A 19,180-nucleotide genomic window follows, 5' to 3' on the forward strand; every position below is an offset into this window, starting at 1 on the left:
CTTAAAAAGGCTAAGAGGTGAAGAAGTCAATAACCACAAGCAAGGGTCACCAGACTGGCCATCAGGGGAGGGGAGGAGAAAAAGACAAAGTAGGTATAGAACTATGTATCATTTCAGAAGAAATAAGTAGCAAAATAAAGATCTTGGAATGAATAAAAGGGAATACCACTAAAAGACAGCAACAGACAGCAGAGCTCTTTAGACATGCATTTTTCAATAATGATTTGCAATGAACAAAATTGAGGGGGCTAGAACTTGTACACTTTTTGTGGTGGGAAAGGGACATAGCAATTGGGGAAAATTCCTACTTTCAAAAACCAAGCAACTAAATGGAAGTCAAATACCAACAGTATCAGAGACACTGCAATAAGGTTTAGAGTAGAGATGCCCACCGATTATCAAGAAGAATGCGTTTGTAGATATCAATAGCTTCTTGGTAGTGGGACCGCATGTAATGGATAGATGCCAAGCTAAGCTGATCTTCTGTAATGTCTTGCAGATTCTGGTGAGAGCTCATCAGTTTCTTCTCATCACTGAACTAAAAAGAGTGTGACACATTCTCAGAAGAGTTCGGCAAGAAAAATGTTTTAATTAGCTGGATTAGTTTGTCCTTGCTGGCAAACAGCACACGATTCATATTAAACATCTGGAAAAACTGTTACTTTAAAGTTAATTTGACCACTGGAGAAAGCCAAACATTAAAAGGCAGACCAGTTGAAACTAGATAAATGTGAGGCTAAAACTAAGTACACGTTTTCCTTTAAGGTGTGATTTAAACGTAATTACATGTCACATGCCTTGATGGGTAAGAGAGGAATAGCTGAATTAATTATTTCACAAACAGAATTTTGCAACACAAGTTTTGACTGTTACTATTTGAGCCAGCAGAAATTTTGCTGGTTGTAGATTCAAATCTTTTTTCTCCTGGATAGGAGAAAAATCCAAGACTTGCCAACACACAAACGCTAATTTTCATAAGACTTCTTCACAGCACTAACAAATTCTCTTTCATCACCCCCGTAAAATTCCAGTTTCTTTAACTAAATGGTTTATTTTTAAAAGCATTGCTGTATAGCATATAACACACATACACAAGGATACAAACAAGGAACAGAGTTAAACATACCCATTATATTTGTATTACAATAGTAAAGTTGAGTCTATTCCTTAATCAGTCTACTCAAATCACGTATTCCAGTGCTTCCCTTTGTTGGTTCTGCTGATTCAACAGTAATTATGAATTCCTCTTACACACAAGTTCAGTCTTATGCATTTGATTTTCACCTATCTGCTCAGTTTTATTCAAATTCTTTTCCTCCTTTGGGCCAGTCACAAAATTATACTCCAGTAAAAAGGCAAGAGAAGCTGCATAACAGAACTAAAGGCAATGGGCTTCATAGTTTCATAAAACCCTTTATTTCTAAAGACTAACTACATGAACTAGGAATTATCCAACTTCTCATTATCATGGACATCTATAAGTGCCAGTGCCACTACAAAAATGTTTTAACATTTCTCTTTTAAAGATTTCATTAAAGAGGATCTGACATCAAAGCTAACACTTGGGATTTATACTTTCTGTCTTCCAAAACTCACTCTCTTTCACTCAAAACTCAAGCACAATACTTATTAAATGTAACACAGGATGGTGCAACCCCAAATTTATGGCAAGATAGCTATGTGTGGTAGAGTGAAATAAGCGTTTATTGTTGTTGAAATTAAAGTAAATTTCATCCTATAAACAATATTACTTCTTGGATAATGAATGACTTAGGAGGATCAGTAATAGCGTATAGACCATTTTGCTCAAATTGCTAAGTATAAGACAGCTGCAAGTTAGGAAAACTTGGTACACTTCAAAGAAAAAGAAAAAGAAAAAAAGAAAAAGAGGGGCTTATACATTTCAGATTCTATTCAAGTCCCAGGTTCTTCGTGATCAAAAATACCATCACGCTCCTGTGGTATGACTTACGTGAAGTGAGTTGGTAAGACTTTCCTTAGATACATGCTGAGGGCATCTATTCTGAGATCATGTTTTCACACTTACTTTCTCCTCCACATTTTAATAGAGTAGGGTGGTTGTGGAAAACCTTTGTTCTCCTGCCACCACAGACATTTTAATTATTCTGCCAGGTTGCCAGCATAAATTACATATTACCCAACTGAAAAGAAAACAAACAAAGCATGAGTAAAGAAAAGACATACCTTATGCGCCAGGTGAAAGAGTAAACGGTTCTGGAGACGACTCTTAGGTGCTGTAAGGAAAATTCGGTAAGTATTGCTGCAAAGAGCAACTCAGGGTGTCTCTATTTTATTTTTAACTCCCTTTCTCAATAGACATTCATGCACCCATATTCTTTCATTAACTAGCCCAAGTACAGTTCTTTGCAGGTCATGCCCTGGGGCAGGTTCTACCAATTTGAGAGTGGTTGAAAGGCCTTCCAGCTTCCTGTTTTCATTCCTTGCCCATTTCTTTTGAAATCCCTGTTGAAAATAAGTTTTCATTGGCCTCTGCCTTCCATGAGCTTTAAAACTTTTATGAATTGCACTATCATTTGCTTGCAGGGCCTTCTGGCTAGTTCTCTGTTTTTGCACAAGTGACACACAGCACAGCATCTTTTACAAAATAAAAAGGAGCAACAGAAACTCATAATCAAGGCTCCTTCTACAATATGTCATATTTGAAGTAAGTTGTGATCCATAATTATAGGAATCTTTTCAACTTCCAGTGTATTGCAAAACCTACCGCTGCTACCGTTTTGTTATGCATGCACATATGATACTTCGCTCTAATATTTCATCTGTCCTTAGAAGCAAAAGGCACATGAAAGAATCCTGCAGTCAGAGCCCATAAGATTTAAACTAAGATATGGGTGAGAGATTTAAGGAAGACATCTCCTTTCTAGAGCCACTAAAGTTCATTAAATTTCTTGCTCTAGCAGGATTAGGAATTCCATTTAACTAAGCCCATATGACACAAATTGTTAACTGTAGAGCTTTAAGTCACTAGAGAGAGCCTTGTGCTTCACTGAGAGTGACAAAGGTCCTCGTCCAACAGAGCTATTAATTTCTTTTGCCAGCAACCTTCCAAAAAGCCTTCCCTTGTTTCCTGTATTTTCTTTAGCCTACTCAGTTAATGAGCACTCTCATTCTTGCTCAGACCAACCAGCTGGCAACCTATGTTCCACAGAAAGGATGTACATGGAATCTTTACAAAAAGCAGAATTACTTACTGTGTTTATGAGGCCACAAAAGTGCAGAGTTAGCAAAGCAATGGCCTGTAACACGAGGCTATAATTCTTCTGACATCCTAAACCATGAAAGAGGGCTCAAACCACCAAAACCTCTTCCCTCCCTGCCTCTAAGATGGAATTTTCTAGTAATAAGTTAGATTGCTTTTTTTTTAAAGAAATTTAGGGATATATTTCCAGACTTCTTACTCTTTCTCCACATAGTAAGAAAATCTTGTAACACAGTGAGCAATGCCAAAACCCAGGCCATTCTTGTCAGGTTGGCAGTGTAAGGCTGTCCACCTAATTCTGATAGGCACAGCAATAATTTCTCCCCTTTTCTTCTTCCCAAGCTGTGTTATTTAACCACGTTCCTAGAAAAAGAGCACAGTGAATTGTATCTTTAAAGAACTGCTAGAACGGGGGTCTCAAACGGCGAAGGCAGTATGAGAGAGTTCTCACAAAACCACAACATCTTGCGAGGTATTACTAACAGGGCATCAAGCTGTTAAGAAGCTAAATAGTCTTCAGTCTAGGATATATGTGGGAATTCTCACTAGCCTAATTATTAAAGAGTGGAAAGGTTTTCTGTTCTACAATTAATATTGTATAAGCAGCAGCAGTAGTATAACTGACACGATAGTACATTCTAGAAATTATTTCATCCACTGAGTTACAAAGTTAGAGTACCTTAATTTAAACACATGTTCTTCAAAATGTTGTCAGCAATGATACTGTGGTAAGTCCACATGTGCTCCAGCATTAATTGATAGGTTTTAATATCAAAGTTTAGAAGGGTTGCACATGGACCCCACATGTGCTTTTGTGCGAAACTTAAGCCAACCACAACCACCCTTCACAATTCAAACCGTTTGGTCATCAAAGACTCCAAAAATATGAGCAGGACAGATTGTGGGATTTACACTGAAAATAACATATTGTATAATCACAGTACTATGGGTAGTTTTAGCATTAATTTCACTGTGAAAATTGTGACTTGCAAGCACTACTCCCTCAAGAATCTAAACCGAGGAATTCTTGTTTCACTGGTCAACCAATGACTGCAGTGCTGCCCTCGCAAACCTGGCATCTGATCTGAGATCAAAATTATTATTTACTTCTTGGCAAAAGCTGGAGGGTTAGTCCATGTTATTTTACACCTAAAAACAGGCAAAAGATGAAAGCTGAGTTCTGATGGTGTGCATGGATATACAGAGGGAGAAAAAAAATGTCCTGCCTCCTAAGATATCATAGGATACTATCCATCTGATATTCTTTAAGACACTTTTACTTAATGTCAGCCAGAGAAGGAGAGGGGCAAAACCCCCAAAATATAGTCCTATCAGTACAATAGGCAGAATCACGGGAAATATTCATTATCAGCAGTTTCTTTTCTCCCAGTTCCAAATGCATTTTTTTGAGCAAGACAAGAAAACATATGAACAAGATCAGATTAGTTTCCAGAAAGAATCTGGTTATGAATATTGGATAAAGCTGTTGTTAATCACTGGAGCAGGAAGTGATACAACTGCCTTACCAGAGATAATGATTTTTAGGATATTAGGCTTGTTCTTCTATTAATCTCTGCTGCTACTGAATTTCATTGTCACTGATCTACTAATGCCACAAGGAAGCACAATCTTCTTTTTCTGTCCTACTTTTTCATGATGATCGGTACTAAGCAATCCAGGGATCATAACAAACATGATGACAATGCTGCATGGCAATAAACTAGATCCTGCTCGAGGTCTAGTATTGGCCTTGTGCTGAAGGCATCACTGAGGTAGCTAGGAAACACACTTATATTCCTACGCTAGAATTTTTGTCACGATCAGTGCTGGTGTTCCAGGCACTAAAGTCATAGCTGACATTGATCTTAAAGTGTTCCGTATATTTTTATGTGCTGACACTGAACAGGCACATAGTGAAGTATTTGTTAAAATATAATAAACGATTACAAGAAGAGTGAAGGCAGTTATCTTCACTAATTATTAAATAAAAAGTTAAGCTCACTACAAATGGCAGCTCAGACCCTTGGTGGGTTTCATGTTGCTGCCACAGGCAGTAAGAATATGATGAGATACAGTCATGGACAATCTGACATTTGTGCCCTCTCATAAGAGACAGCACTGGTCGTGCATCAAGCATTAAAAAATCCTATCTAGCAGACATAATGTGTATGCTATAGCAGCACTTGACACATTAACAGACATAGAACACATCTTAAACATACATAGCAGGAGCTGGTAGGAATAGAACAACGCTGCGAGGGCCCTGGCCTGACAGCGCAGAAAATATGACCAGAGGAAATCTTACTCTCCTGTCCCTGAGAAACAACACCCTGCTCACCTGAATACAGTAGCTGAATGAAGCCCTCTGTGCCTCAGAACCACAGTCTCACTGGTGGAGGGAAAATGCAAGGGTATGGAAAAAACATGGTCCAACAGTGAGGTTCACGCTTACACACACTTGAATAGCTCAACTGTTCAGAATTTTCTTGAACAAAATTTACAGAGGACATTCACTGAAATTTTCCCATTCCCAAAATACTTAAAAGCCAGGTCAGCTACGTTCAGTTACTTGCAACATATACGCATTTAATTTCAGTCATGCCTAAGCACAGTAACTTAAAGATCATTGAAGCAAAAAAAACCTATCAATTACTCCTGTTCTGTAGCTTTCACTATATTTTAAAAAGCAAAACAAGAAAATTCGGTTAGTAGGTTTTAAAGTGTAAACATGTCTAAATTGATATTTTCACTTGTGCACTTTCAAAGTTCCATATATCAAGCTCTGCTAGTTCAAAACCACAGCTAAGATTCAAGGATAATGAACTACTGTTCTCAAGAAATACCGTACAAACAGAAAGCAGATAATTTTGCATGTAGGTAAAGGTGCAGTCTAAAGAAAAAGAAAACGCAGCAACTTTTCCATGCCTGCTTGTAACTGCATGTTTTCACTGGTGACAACTATCTGACACCTGGCAAACATCAGTATGCGCAAAAGCAAAACTGGTTTGGAAAATGTCATTGTTCTTACTAACCCATCTCTGTTCTGCTTTTGTACAGTATTGCTCCTGCCAGTGTAGGCTGTGAAATGAGAAGTATCTCTGTTCAGTTAAACCACATTCAGATCTGACACATGCAGAGTTGTGAAGAAGTAAAGTAATTACAAAGCTCTGCCCATCAAAAATTAGAAGGCAGAAAAAAAGAAAAACAAAACAAAAAAAGAACTTTAATGACTGGTTCAGCAACACAACCCTGTCTGTACATGAATCTTGTATTTAATTGTGAAATTCCGTTTATCCTAAAAAGACTGTTTTTCATGACAGATTTAACTGTAGCCCCACTTATGTGCACATTTTGTGGTTTAAAAGAACACTGTTAGTTCTTGTGTTTTTCATAATGCAGTACTAGCCAATGGCTTCTGAGACCACTATGCAGGCTTCTAAACATTAGGATCAGTTGCCAGATTCACCGTGTAAGCCTGCCAGGCTGAGTTCCTAGTCCTTGTCCTGTGCAAGGCACAGGAACTGGGAATGCAACATAAGATTATTTGGTTTTATAATTGAAAAAACAGTAATTTATTATTATTATGTATTAAACCAAGATGACTTTCAGCCTCATTCTCCCAAGACTAGATGAATGGAAAACATATGTTCAACCCATGTATGAGGGCACAGATGTGAAAGGAGTACACAAAGCATCACTTGGCAGCTTCACTATGGGATGACTATGAAACAACAGTAGCTGACTTGAAGTAACCCTACCCTCACCTCAGATCCACAAACATTAGTAACTGTACTGTAATGGGAGGGCAGGGAAAAAGGAGAAGCCAAAAATATCGGAAAGAAATTTGGAAGAAAGCATAGAGGAGATGAAGTACAACTGTAATGAAAAACCCTCAAAGAAGGATCTTCCCTGATTGCCTTTTTGCTCTGCTTTTTAGGTTATATTTGCAGTAATTTTGGTTTATATGACTTTTGATATACAGATTTATTCTTCCCTGAGAGAATGTACCATGAAGTTTTAATTAAGTAACGACAAGCTAAGAGAACACTTCAAATTTATTACAAAACAAACATAAAACCTTGCTGCACAAGAGACTGTGGACTATATATCTTGTAGGAAATGCAGTAATTACCTCATGGCTCTTAACGCTAATTTCCTAATTTTTAAGTATCCTGCATATTTTTGCCCAGATAGTTAACAATAATTTTCTTAAGCAATAGCGACAGTACATGGCAAGAAAAAACAACTATTAGATTTCTAGATTTACATGTTTGTGTGGAAAATCTATTCCAGAAAGCTAAGTGACATTTATGTTGCCTTTCACACATTCCATCACTGTAGAAGTTTAGAATTATAGCTGAAAATAAATTATTTCTCTCTCATTCGTTTTAGCACTATGCTATTTTCAGGGGCTTAGCATAACTGCAACAATAAACAGCAAGCAGTATGCAAGAATTCATGCAAAATAATCCCAAAATAGCAATGGTAAGCAGCTCAACACTAACACTATCGTTTTTTCAGCAGTACTCAAGGCAGTACTGCTTAAATGGTGTTATTCTAGAGACTTCACCTGTTGTTGCTATATCAAATGAAATATTTTGCTTCTTCAGGATCTTTGCAAAACCACAGAAGAGATCACAAGATGATGCAATATTAAGATGTTAAAAAAAACTAAAAGAGGATCTGTCTTGAGTGAAAATAAAATGGTTCAACCTCAATGTAAGAACGATGGAAGCGACAGGAGTGGAAAGGGGAATATACAACACTTAGAAGCCTTCAGTGGAGAAAGGACAAGTGTTACAAATCTTCACCTGTGACTGCCTCCCCACCAAGCTCAAGTAGCCAGAAATCGGTACTACAGTACTCACAAGAAAGGTTTACCACCTCGCTATAAGAACTGGCATGCTGTCCTTCTTAAACAATTACATAAAATTGGGAACTGATATTACTAGCGTGAGCACTCAGTTATTCTCTGTTCCCTCCCTCAGCTACTCTCCCTACGTCTTGCATTCCTTTCTTAATGTTCCTGCTCCTTCCTCCGGCACCGAGTACCACTAACCACACCCCCTACCCTGCCACTCACCATGCCACTACGAACTAATTTGAAGGGGCACAAAAAAATTAACCTTCCCTCACTTCAAGCTCACAGTTAATAAAGGTGCATGCCCAGCTGTGTATCTGTCATCTCTAGAATGGATTACTGTAATTCACATGATGTGAAGCTGATGACAATGTCTCCAACCGGTAGAGGATGCAGCCATTTGCTTCCTGCATGGTTTAGGTCAAAGCGACTTCTCAGGCTCTATTGCCCAATTATTTTTAGATTCCAGTTCAAATCCTTGATTGTAGCCTCCAAAGATCAAACTTGTGGTACATTAAAGATTTTACTTTTATCTGTGACTATTAGAAATTTACACACTTCTTGAACAATACAGAAGAAAGCTCTGCATCAAACTTTTTAGTTGGAAAAAAAACATTTCCAGTTGTGGGATTCGAGCTCAGCGTGATCTTTTAGAAGATTTTAAAGGGACAGAAGAATCTAATTATTTCTAAAATAGACTACAAAACTGTCCTTTCTGAAGGCATTCCTCCACAGTAGCAGAGAGTACACAATTATTTTCAGCCTAGGACAAGAAGACTAAAGAAAGAAAGAAAGAAAAGAGAAAACCCATACTTCAGTAAGAGTTTTATCCTAAAAAGGCAAGAGTCAGAAGTTGACTGAGAACATCACTATTATTAATTCTACTTAGCAAGCACTGAGATACTATGGTTATGGGAAACAATATAAATCACTAAGATAAATAGAAAGTGATGGGTAGCAAAATTAAACTGCAGAAACATTTTTAGGCAGTAAAAATTGCCTTGGAATGTAATACCCTTTCCTCTCCTTTAAATGACCCCATGCATGCTGGGATTAAAGAACTGTAACAATGTGACTGCAGTAAACTCCACACCTTGAACAATCAGATACCTAATATCTGACTTAACAGGCAACAAGAGCACCAGCTAAGTCACTCAAACTATGTAAATAGAGTCCTTGTCCACACCAGGGTGATGCTTATTTTTTGACAATTTCAGCAGCCTAATTAGCTTCACCTACACTGGTCCAGATACATAAAATCAGTCAAAAGAAAAGTAACTTTTTGTTGCTGGGAGCATGTGCTGAGGTTTGTATTTAGAAATTAATAAGAGAAATTATTTTCTAGATGCTTCTTTCCGTTCCAGCTGCTCCAACCTGCCCAAGGTATTTTTTACTGCATCATAACACTCTTGCTAAATGAAAACAAAAAACCCCACAAAACAAAAACAAAAAAGCTTTGCTCAAAAGTATTTTGTATTTCTATAAAAAAGGCATTGAATACTTTCTCAAGAAATCACTTAAGTGTTCAAGTCAACAAATAGTCCTTTCCATCAGAGATACACATCTCACCTTTCAAGGCTGCTTGTTCAGCTTGCGTATACATCCCCAGAAAGAAGTACGTACAGGCAAGGTTCACCCAAACATCTGGATTGCAAGCTGGTTGTTTGGTTAAGGCCTCATATTCCTATAACAGAAGAGAGGGTTGATTTTTTAAAAATGTGTAATAGCACAGACTTGTATTGAATATCATTCTTTCTTCCACTGTTTTACAACATATCATTAAATTATTGAGATCAAATAACTTATTCTCAAGTTCATTACCGTTCTTACAATGAAACTATTGCATTTTAACCTAAGGTATGTCCCTAGCTCTTTTTTGTTTACAGCAATAGAACATACAACATGGACAAGCAGTGCTATGAATCTTCACTGTAGGAGCATGAATTCTGTCAACAGCAAAGTTACAAATATAAAGAAAATTATATTATTATTAATATATTATTATTTGCCTTTATAAAAGATAAATATATTTAAGTTATAAAGGCATCAACATAACCAACTTTTCCCCATCTTTTCCTAACTTCCCCTCCAGTCAAAGCCTGGGACTCATAAACACCAGTGAAATCTCTTTGTGAATACTTACTGGAGCAAGCATTAAACATGCTTTTATAAACCTGTAGGTAGTGTCTTAGTACAGAATAAAACAGTGGTCTCCAAAGTGGGATGTGCACACCCCAGTGGTTGTGCAAGACAATACCATTGGGTGCAGGAAGAAAATTCTTTTTGGTGCCATTAATAACTAAAATATTTTTAAAATAGTGTTTATTTTGTCTTTATCTTATCCTTTTTTAATTTCTATTTTTGTGTTTTATAATTACACAATGTACTAGTACAGTAGTACATATATATAAATTTATAAAATGTATGTATGTATATATATTGGGGGAGAGTGCTCTAAAGTTTTTTACTGTTAGGGGCACATGATCAAAATTGTTCGGAGACCACTGCATTAAATACAAGCCTACAAGTTGGTATTGGGCAGATTCAAGAGTTCCTAACAGATAAAGCTTTAGTTATAGTAAATATTACTAAACTGTGCTTAACTTCACCACTTCCCATTTTAATACTCATAGCCAACAGCTACAGAAAACCAGTAGATGCTGTTTTCTGATATTTCTTACACATCGACATTCATTACATAGCCCTTAATACTGTCACATAAACTGCTTCATTTCTTGTTATTTGTTAAACAGTAAAAACTTAACATCAATCTCTCAATCTACTTTCTTCAATGAAGAAAAACTTTGGAGCTACCAAACAGTGACATTCCTGAAGATAAACATCTTTGCTCTGCATAACAATAGGTTCTAAAAACAGAGGCAGAGAGACACCTCAGTGCTATTTTTTTTCTTCCTCTGTCAGGTTTCTGTTAAATTGCTAGGAAGGACCACCCCAGTGAAAGTGCCTCCTGCTGGTGCTCCTGCTCTCCATCCAGCCACATCCAACAGGCAGCATTAGGCAAAGCAGGCAGGGTCACACAAGGCTCTCACAAGACCTGCTGAAGGAATGCCATCCACGTGCTTCCCAATTGCCAGAAGCCTCTCATCCCTCCCAGCAGCACAACCCCTTGACTCTGTACTCTTCCTCCAAACACATGAAATTTCCCTCTGCCTAGGGATAGTTTACCATATTGTGCCACTACAGGTGGAAGACTCCTTACCCCTGGGGGAAAGGCACAGATATATACATAGCACTAGATAAAATAAGCCACGCCCAAAGGACAGCATATCCCAAGAACAGAAACATGCTGACAACAATAAAGTTTACAGTTTGCAAGCACAAAGAATTTTTTTTTCTTGTTGCCAAGGGAAAGTAAACTGCATTCCCAAACAGAGATGATGTTGGTAGGGTATGCCCTTAAAAGCCAGCTCAGTCTTGCTAGTACTTCAGGGACTAGCTGTCCTTCAAGATGATTTAAAATAAATAAATAAAAATAATTTAAAAAAAAAAATTACATAGAGGCCAACCTTTCCTACTGAGGCCAGTTCAGTCTTGACGTAGGCCTGTCACAGAGCTCAGAGACAGGCCACTGCTGTTTACTGGGACCATCTGGAATCTTTCAAAATCCGTTCAGATTAAATGCACCCAAAGGTCTCTTTCGGCTACTGCTTCAAGCAGATTAATTGGAAAAGACAAAGTGCATAAACACAAGTCATGTTCTGGCTTGGCCATTCAAAGCAAGCAATAAATAAAGAGTGCTCCAGCAGTACCAACGTGAATCTATGGAAACACTGTAAATAAAAGTGAGGACTATCAGTGCTCCTTACCCTGTAGTTCTGGGCCATGAGCCCAGACTATGCGTTGTTGCCCCTTTTCTCACTAAAAGGCATTCAACAGCAGTCTCTCAAAGACTACTTCACAAGAGCCTTCCCCCCGCTCTCCAAAAAAACCCAACAAAACCAAACAAACTAAATATTCCAAAAACTTTCCCAACAGTCAACTTGTGGCATATTTTTGCCAAACAGCAGCGTAACAACTTCTTGCTATTTCACTCTCCTCCACCTCTCACCCCTATCATGAGACGTGCACTTTTCCTCAAAAGCAGGCTGCCAGGCTGACTGCCGACAACTGTTGACACCTACTGATGTGAGGCCAGCAGGATTCTGCCCAGTGCCTTTATTACTTGTCTGGATCCTCCAAACCCATAAACACAGACCCTGAAGGGCCAATAAACAAGCCAACCTATAGGGCTGCCCCACAAGTGCTAAAAGGAGGTGTGGAGATACTCATCATAAGCTGGCTACAGTCAAAAGAGAGAAGCCTAGAGAACTTCCAAGAGCCAAAAATCCATCTTTCACTTCCTAGCTTCAGCTGTTAGGAACTTGAGTGTACTTGTATTCTCACACTTCACAACAGAAGTACTTGAGCAAGACCAGATATTGCTCATGGATGAGCCATTACCCTAGTATCCCCCTATTCCTTTCATAATTCAGTTTGACCAAAATTATCTTGAGCTGAGCCAGAGTAGGCAGGAGGTCCCATTCAGTGAAGAGGTGGAACGCCTCCTGATTCTCTGCTAGGAGGGAGGTGGCAGACAGCAGAGACTGTTTGAATCCCTGGCTGGTAGTTTGTGATATTTTGACAGAAACAATGTATTGAAGGCTTTGGCCCAGGGATTGTGTTTTGCTCTCACATGCAGCTGATGATCCAAATTGGCATTACCATGTCTGGCAGCTGTACCACGCCAGCATCCTGTGTGCCTAAGCCCAGCCAGAGGGTGCAAAGTGCAAATGTGAAACCAGGTCTTGAACCCAACCTAGCAGCACACCCACCCTTGCCAATTCCGCTCTTAAATTGTCAATATCTCAAATAGGTCTTACAACCCTTCCTTTCTTAGGTCCTGGCTGCTTCAATTTATAAGATCAGGCAGCTCAGAAACAGAATCATCAGGCTGATGCTTGGATTCTGGTCCTCGAGTGATGTTGCAAATTTTTTCAGGAATAGTTCAATATTAGTGCTATGAACAAGCCATGGCAGAAAGACAGGTGGGTTTTTCCCCCACTAGGGATAGCAGAGGTGGAAGACTTCAGAAAACTAATTAGATGTTGCCACCTGCTAGGGCAGTTTTGCTTGCCATATGATGTCAGGAAGACACTGGCCACCCACTGTTAGTAAAAATCAGTTTGTGAGTGAAGGAAGCAAGACATTCCCCATGCAGGGACTGCCGCCATGACTGCTGGAAGGGTGAAATCCAGTGCAGTACCATTTGTAAATTGGTGTACTGCAGTAGGGATGATCCCATCAGACCAGTGTCAGTGATACATCCTTTGAGAAAGGCACCTACCTACTAAGAAGGGGAAAGTGTAACCTAGTGAAGCTGAGGTTAGAGCTCTACCTAGAGAATACACGTTCTGTTATTGTAGACACACCAACAGTCAGGAATTCTCTCATGCAAATAAGCCAGGTATTTTGCTGTTATTCTCTCTGAAGATATTCTTGGAGCCACAGGTCTGTGTGTTTTTCATTTTTTCCCTGCTTCTCCCAGTAGTGGATGATGGCCACCTCACCCCAACTCTCAAGTGTCTCCAAAAGTTGTCATGCAACCAGCATGCCTGGCTCACTGTGAAAGTATCGTTACAAGTAAAAGGATTATTGAGCAGCAGAGTTTCTGAAGAGCCTCATCATCAGGTATATGGAATACAAATCATAGACTGGGAATATAGTGGCACAGGCATGTTGTCACTTGCAGGCACTTAGGAGTGTGAATCATTTAGATTATGTGTAATGTCACTCTGGGGAATCCTGCAGAATCTCCTACCCATAGTATTTTATTTACAGTCCTCTCAGCCCACCCCAAAGAGTGCTCCAAGATCTAGAGACTAAAGATAATCCAGGAATTTGTCCTTGAGAATACAGCAATAATGCCTCTGTAACATAGCAGATGAGAGACAGCATTCTGCTTCAACCTTGACGCTGATAATTGAAAGGCAATTCAGCCTCTACAGTCAGCACTCTTTCCCTTGATTACTACAAGCCTGGAAATTGCAAGACAGCGTTCTGTCCCAAAAGAAACTAGGTAAGATGCAGAGGCTCATTTCCCACATGCCACAGCAAAATGACAAAGTTATCAGGACTCACCACTGTGCCAAAAATCAGCCTTAAATCTGAAAAAATAGGCCCTGTGATCGCTCACTTGAAAAAGCCATACAAACAAACCAACCACAAACCACTCATACAAGCCTTTTACAGTCCCTACTCGGCAGAAAAACGGGAAAAACCCGACTATGTTGCAGTTTTTAAAAGCCTGAATCAACAGCATCACCTAGTGGTGAATCAAACACCACATACAAAACCTAATCTTTAAAAAAAAAAAAATAATCTGTTACTCTTTCTTTGAAGGAAAAATTTAAAAACTGTGCTGCCTATGAAAGCACCTACTAGGTATTCCAAATAACAGAATTTATTTCAAACAAAATACAAGCTATTTTTCATTTCTATACAAACATTTTTGTTTTTAAACTTTCACTTCTAATTACACCCAACATCCAGATATAAATAAACTGCTTGTTACATTCTAAACAACTCTAAACATGAACATTAAGTTACCACTATGCTCTATACTACTTTTTTACATTCTATGTATACTGTCAGTTTGATTCACTGAGCATTTCTAACATCTCCAACGGATATTTGCTCTTCAGTTTTTTAAGGCAAGGGCCTTGTGAACTTACTCGTAAGCTTTAGAAATTCTCTTTCTGCCTCACATATGAATCTTGTGCGTGTGACCATGTATTACTATAGTTAAACACCTAATTTTATCTAAGAGGGAAAATAACATTATTGTTCTATAGCCTATTTCTCCATGGTTATTTTCTTTTGTTAATACTTCAGAGTATAATCTGGTTTTAATATTTCTTCCAGGGAAAGCAAGTTAAAAGACCATGAAAAGTTTCCACAGCACGGCTATACTTCACAGTACATTATGATGGAGATCTCCACCAGCTGACCTTGACCAAAAGCAGTAAGCCTTGAATAGTGCAATAAAGCATTGTACAGACACAGCAATTCACATCTGTAGGAATACAGCAATGAGACAAACACTGCTCAGGCAGACCGAGTTGTTTCCAAATCTTCAGTAGCTTATATGCAGCCTTGAGCGTATCACCACACCGCTCTCCACAACAGTCTCTGTTCTGATGTGCACACTGATTCCAAGCCCTCGGAGGTACAGGGGAAGGCAAGATGCAAATTTAAGACTTCTACAGGGAAATAGGCTAGCACAACCGAGAAGATAAAGGGATCCTAGGGACACTGGCAACAAACTGATTAGCAACAAACCGGGTTTTGCTGGAGACGGAGTTGCATATGGACTCATATACTGAAAGAGACACAACAGCACCGTATGGTCTAAATATTAAAGATTTATGTGTATTTGAAGAATTAATGTCTTTTTGTGACTTAAAGCTTTTGGAGAATAAGAATGTCTCATTTCACTGAGCTACCTAATACAAGAAAACACAAAGAACAACAAAGTACATTAAATGGCCAGGGGCATCAACCTCTAGAGAAAGAATTTAAAAAGTATGCATATCAGAGATAAGCTACATAATGAAGACAAAGATGTAATTAAACCTGAAAAAAAACCTGTGAAAAGCTAGCTGCAAAAAGGGAATGGAAAGTTTAGGACATGAACTATGACTTTTAAAAGGGCAAATCGGGCTACTGAGCCTAGTATTAAATCACAGAATCACAGAATGGCAGGGGTTGGAAGGGACCTTTGGAGATCATCTTGTCCAACCCCCCTGCTTGAGCAGGGACACCTAGAGCAGGGGGCACAGGACCACCCTCAGGCGGGTTTTGAATGTCTCCAGGGAGGGAGACTCCACAACCACTCTGGGCAGCCTGTTCCACTGCTACCTGTCACCCTCACAGTAGGGAAGTTTTTTCTCATATTTAAGTAGAACTTCCTGTGTTCCAACTTGTGTCCATTGCCCCAGTCCTGTCAAATCAGACAGTAGGTACCTGTAAAAAAAGGTCTATTTTGATAAGCAAATACCCTTTTTTTTTCCCAATCCAAACTGCTTTCCACAGCATCTGTCTTATTACCATACATTTGTACCTTAACTGGTTGGCAGAACTGTTCCCTATTACAGAACATCTTCTCTCTGTTGTCTTTGCCTTACCACAGCACCCCAGTTTCCAACCTCAGGGAGCAGAACTTTCCCACCTTACCTCCAGTGCTCTCTTGTAGTCACCCAAATGAAAGGCAGAGTATCCGATCCAAAGGTCAGCATCCTCCTCCTGCTCACCCACGTGCCGTTTAAACTTTGTAGAGAAGGAAGGATGTAAGAATTTTGTCAGCTGCCACAGAGTTCATAAAGCCCCACAGGTAATCAAAGTAATATTAGGCTATCTGATATCATGGATGGCTTGACAGCTGTCGATGCTGTTGGGGTGAAGCTGCTCTCACTTTTCTGAAGGAAGCAGCAGGCAACCCTCACATGCCAAACAGATATTGTAGTGGAAAAGTGTACTCTCTGTTGCGCTAATAACGCAAAAACTGAGAAGAAGATTATGGGAGGACTTGTAAGACAAGGAATAACTCCTGGGAAATACTGGCACATAAACTCTTCAGAGTTACCTAAATGTAATCAGCATAAATGTTTCTACTAATACCAATAAATATTCTCAAGGTTGGCCAGAGGCTTTCCCTTGTCTCACCAACAAAGCTAAAGAAGTAATTAGGGTTTTACTCAAATAAATTATTCCTAGATTTGGTATTCCAGAGGGAATCTCCTCTGAATATGGGCCTCATTTTACTACAGATGTAGTATAGGGAATTTCCAAATTTTTACAGATTAAGTGGGAATTACACACCCCCTGGAGGCCTCAATCTAGTGGAAAAATAGAAAGGCTGAATCAGACCCTTAACAGGCAAGTCTCTAAACTTTGCCAGGAAGGACACCTTAAATGGATAGAAGCCTTACCTTTAGCTGTTTTGCAAATTCGAATAACCCCTAGGGTTAAGGAGGGAGTAAGCCCCTTTGAGATCGATATGGGAACGCATATCCCACAAACCTCTTAAACATCAAGGGAGACCAAATGCATAAAGGGGACAGGCTGCCAGCAAGGAATACTTGATTTCTCTCTCGCAGACTTTGTCTTCACTACACAGGTACCTAAATCAAAGGAATTCTCTTCCCTTGGACACACCAGTCCGCCCATTCCAGCCCGGGGCCACTGTCTACCGCCCTCCCGAGGGGAGCGGGAGAGCCAGGGTGCCGGCGGCGCCCCCGGGCCGGGGCCTCCGCCCCCGGCGCGACCGTTACCTCCAGCAAGGCGATGGCACCGGTGAAGTCCCTCAGGGCCAGGAGCTCTTCCAGCTGCGGCACCTTCTTCCCCTTCTTCCTCCGCCTGTCTCCTGCCGGCGGGGCACCCCCCACAGCCGGCTTGGCCCGGGAGAGCATCTGCGGCAGAGAGCAGAGCGCGGCCAGGTGAGAGCGGGACCTCGGCGGGGCTTCCCCCGCCCGAGAAAGAAGCACCGCGGCCGCCCCGTGCCTCCCACCCCGCCGCCCCTCACCATCCTGCCGCGGGGACCGGGCTCCTCACTGCGCCGACGGCGCCGTTGCCAGGGTAACCGCAGGACGGCGGAAGGCGGCAGCGCAGACCTGAGCGCGGCGGCGAATAGGCGCCGGCTGGCGACTGGCGCCGCCCCCCAGGGTTCCGCCTCCGCTGCGGCGGGCGTCGATCTCCGTAGCGACCATGGGAGGGAGGGAGGTCGGCCGATCCTCTCCCTCGATCTGTCTGTGCGGTTGCTGGCATCCCGGACATGTAGGGCCCTATGCCTTGTGGTCTAATTCCAGCTGCCGGCACTTAGACCGCCATACACACACCCACACGTGCAGCACAGAGTCCCCTCGCCCAGGAAAATGGTAAGAATTGGAGTTTAAGATGAAGGCGAGAGACACTGCGCTGATCAGGTACAGGGCACGGCCAGAGAAATGTACTGATGAGCAACTGGTTTGCACATCGACAGCCCCCTTTTATCCCCTTGTCCTGTGTCCCGTAGTGGTTCCTTCCCAAACCTGCTTAATTTCTTCCTTTCCCCACCTTTTGTCCTTTGCCTAAACATCCCATAATAAGTCTTGTGCAATCCCAAAACGCTCTTCCTTGGCATGCCATAATGAGCAACCCCCCTCACTGTGTCAGGTCCAGAGAGCTTCTTCCATTGACCAGAGAGCTTCTCTTCATGGGTTGATCGCTCTCCTGTGACAGCCTCATGGGGAGGGAGTCCCACAGAGGTTTATGCTGTCCTGGTAAACATAGCCACTCCATCTGTATTTCTATAACTATAGAGATGAAAGCATAATATAAAATGTTAAGCACGTGGGTTGTGTACATTTTAACTGCATGCAGTAGCTGATCTCTCTTGCAAACTCTGGATTATTTTCAAGCAGTTTGTTTCCTGTATCATCTCTGACATTGCAGTTTGCTGTGAATGAAACGGATCTCCCCTAGTTACAGAGGAACACCATGTGGTGGAATCCCCTAAAATTTCATTTTTATGCTGCCTGAACTGCACCATTAGCAATTCCAGTGCAGAGGACCAATACGTTACACTCCTGCTGACAACTCAACTAGCCAGAAAATACATGCCCGTGGACAGGACTAATGAGGTATCTGTATTTCTACTGTTTTTCCTTCCTTGAGAAGAAAAAAATTTTTGCACTCCATCACGAAAAATGAAAGAGGCTTTTTTTGTATGAATAAATATATCATGTCATGCTGCAATTGTCTGTAACATAGTCTGGCAGGAGAGAACTGCATGCTGATTCTTCAAAGCGTGAGTTCCGTGTTCGCCTTCATCCAATCACTTCAGGAGGGCTTGATCCAGGAACAATACACCCAACTTGCAACTGTCCCAGAGAGGGAACCACAGGAGTGCAACAGCAGCATGCCAGTGTACCTTGCTTATGAATGTGCTTTCATACCACAGGCCATAAAGAAGGAAGGCAAATAATCCACCCTCCCACAGAGAATTTCTCTGCAAGAAATTAATTTTGAGTTAGTCAAAGTGA

The 19,180-nt window shown here is 40.6% G+C and overlaps 1 protein-coding gene across 3 annotated transcripts in view; it reads right to left on the bottom strand.

Moving 5' to 3' along the window:
* Positions 1-17,779, bottom strand: part of IFT56 (intraflagellar transport 56) — a 51,933-nt gene extending 34,154 nt beyond the window's left edge. The window contains exons 1-6 of one of the 3 annotated variants that reach the window (XR_012657992.1): positions 17,683-17,766; positions 17,432-17,569; positions 16,335-16,427; positions 9,672-9,786; positions 2,206-2,255; positions 393-538 (exon numbers count right to left, since the gene is read on the bottom strand). Coding sequence is in view for 2 of the 3 variants with exons in the window: in XM_075078864.1 (XP_074934965.1) it covers positions 393-538; positions 2,206-2,255; positions 9,672-9,786; positions 16,335-16,427; positions 17,432-17,569; positions 17,683-17,685 (545 nt within the window). In the remaining variant the exon portion in view is untranslated. Of the gene's footprint in view, positions 1-392; positions 539-2,205; positions 2,256-9,671; positions 9,787-16,334; positions 16,428-17,431; positions 17,570-17,682 lie in introns of all 3 variants that reach the window. The other 2 variants (XM_075078864.1, XM_075078855.1) reach the window with 2 other exon arrangements.
* Positions 17,780-19,180: the final 1,401 nt, after the last annotated feature.

This window comes from Phalacrocorax aristotelis, chromosome 1 (genome assembly GCF_949628215.1).
Source record: "Phalacrocorax aristotelis chromosome 1, bGulAri2.1, whole genome shotgun sequence".
In the NCBI taxonomy this organism is placed as follows: Eukaryota; Metazoa; Chordata; class Aves; order Suliformes; family Phalacrocoracidae; genus Phalacrocorax; species Phalacrocorax aristotelis.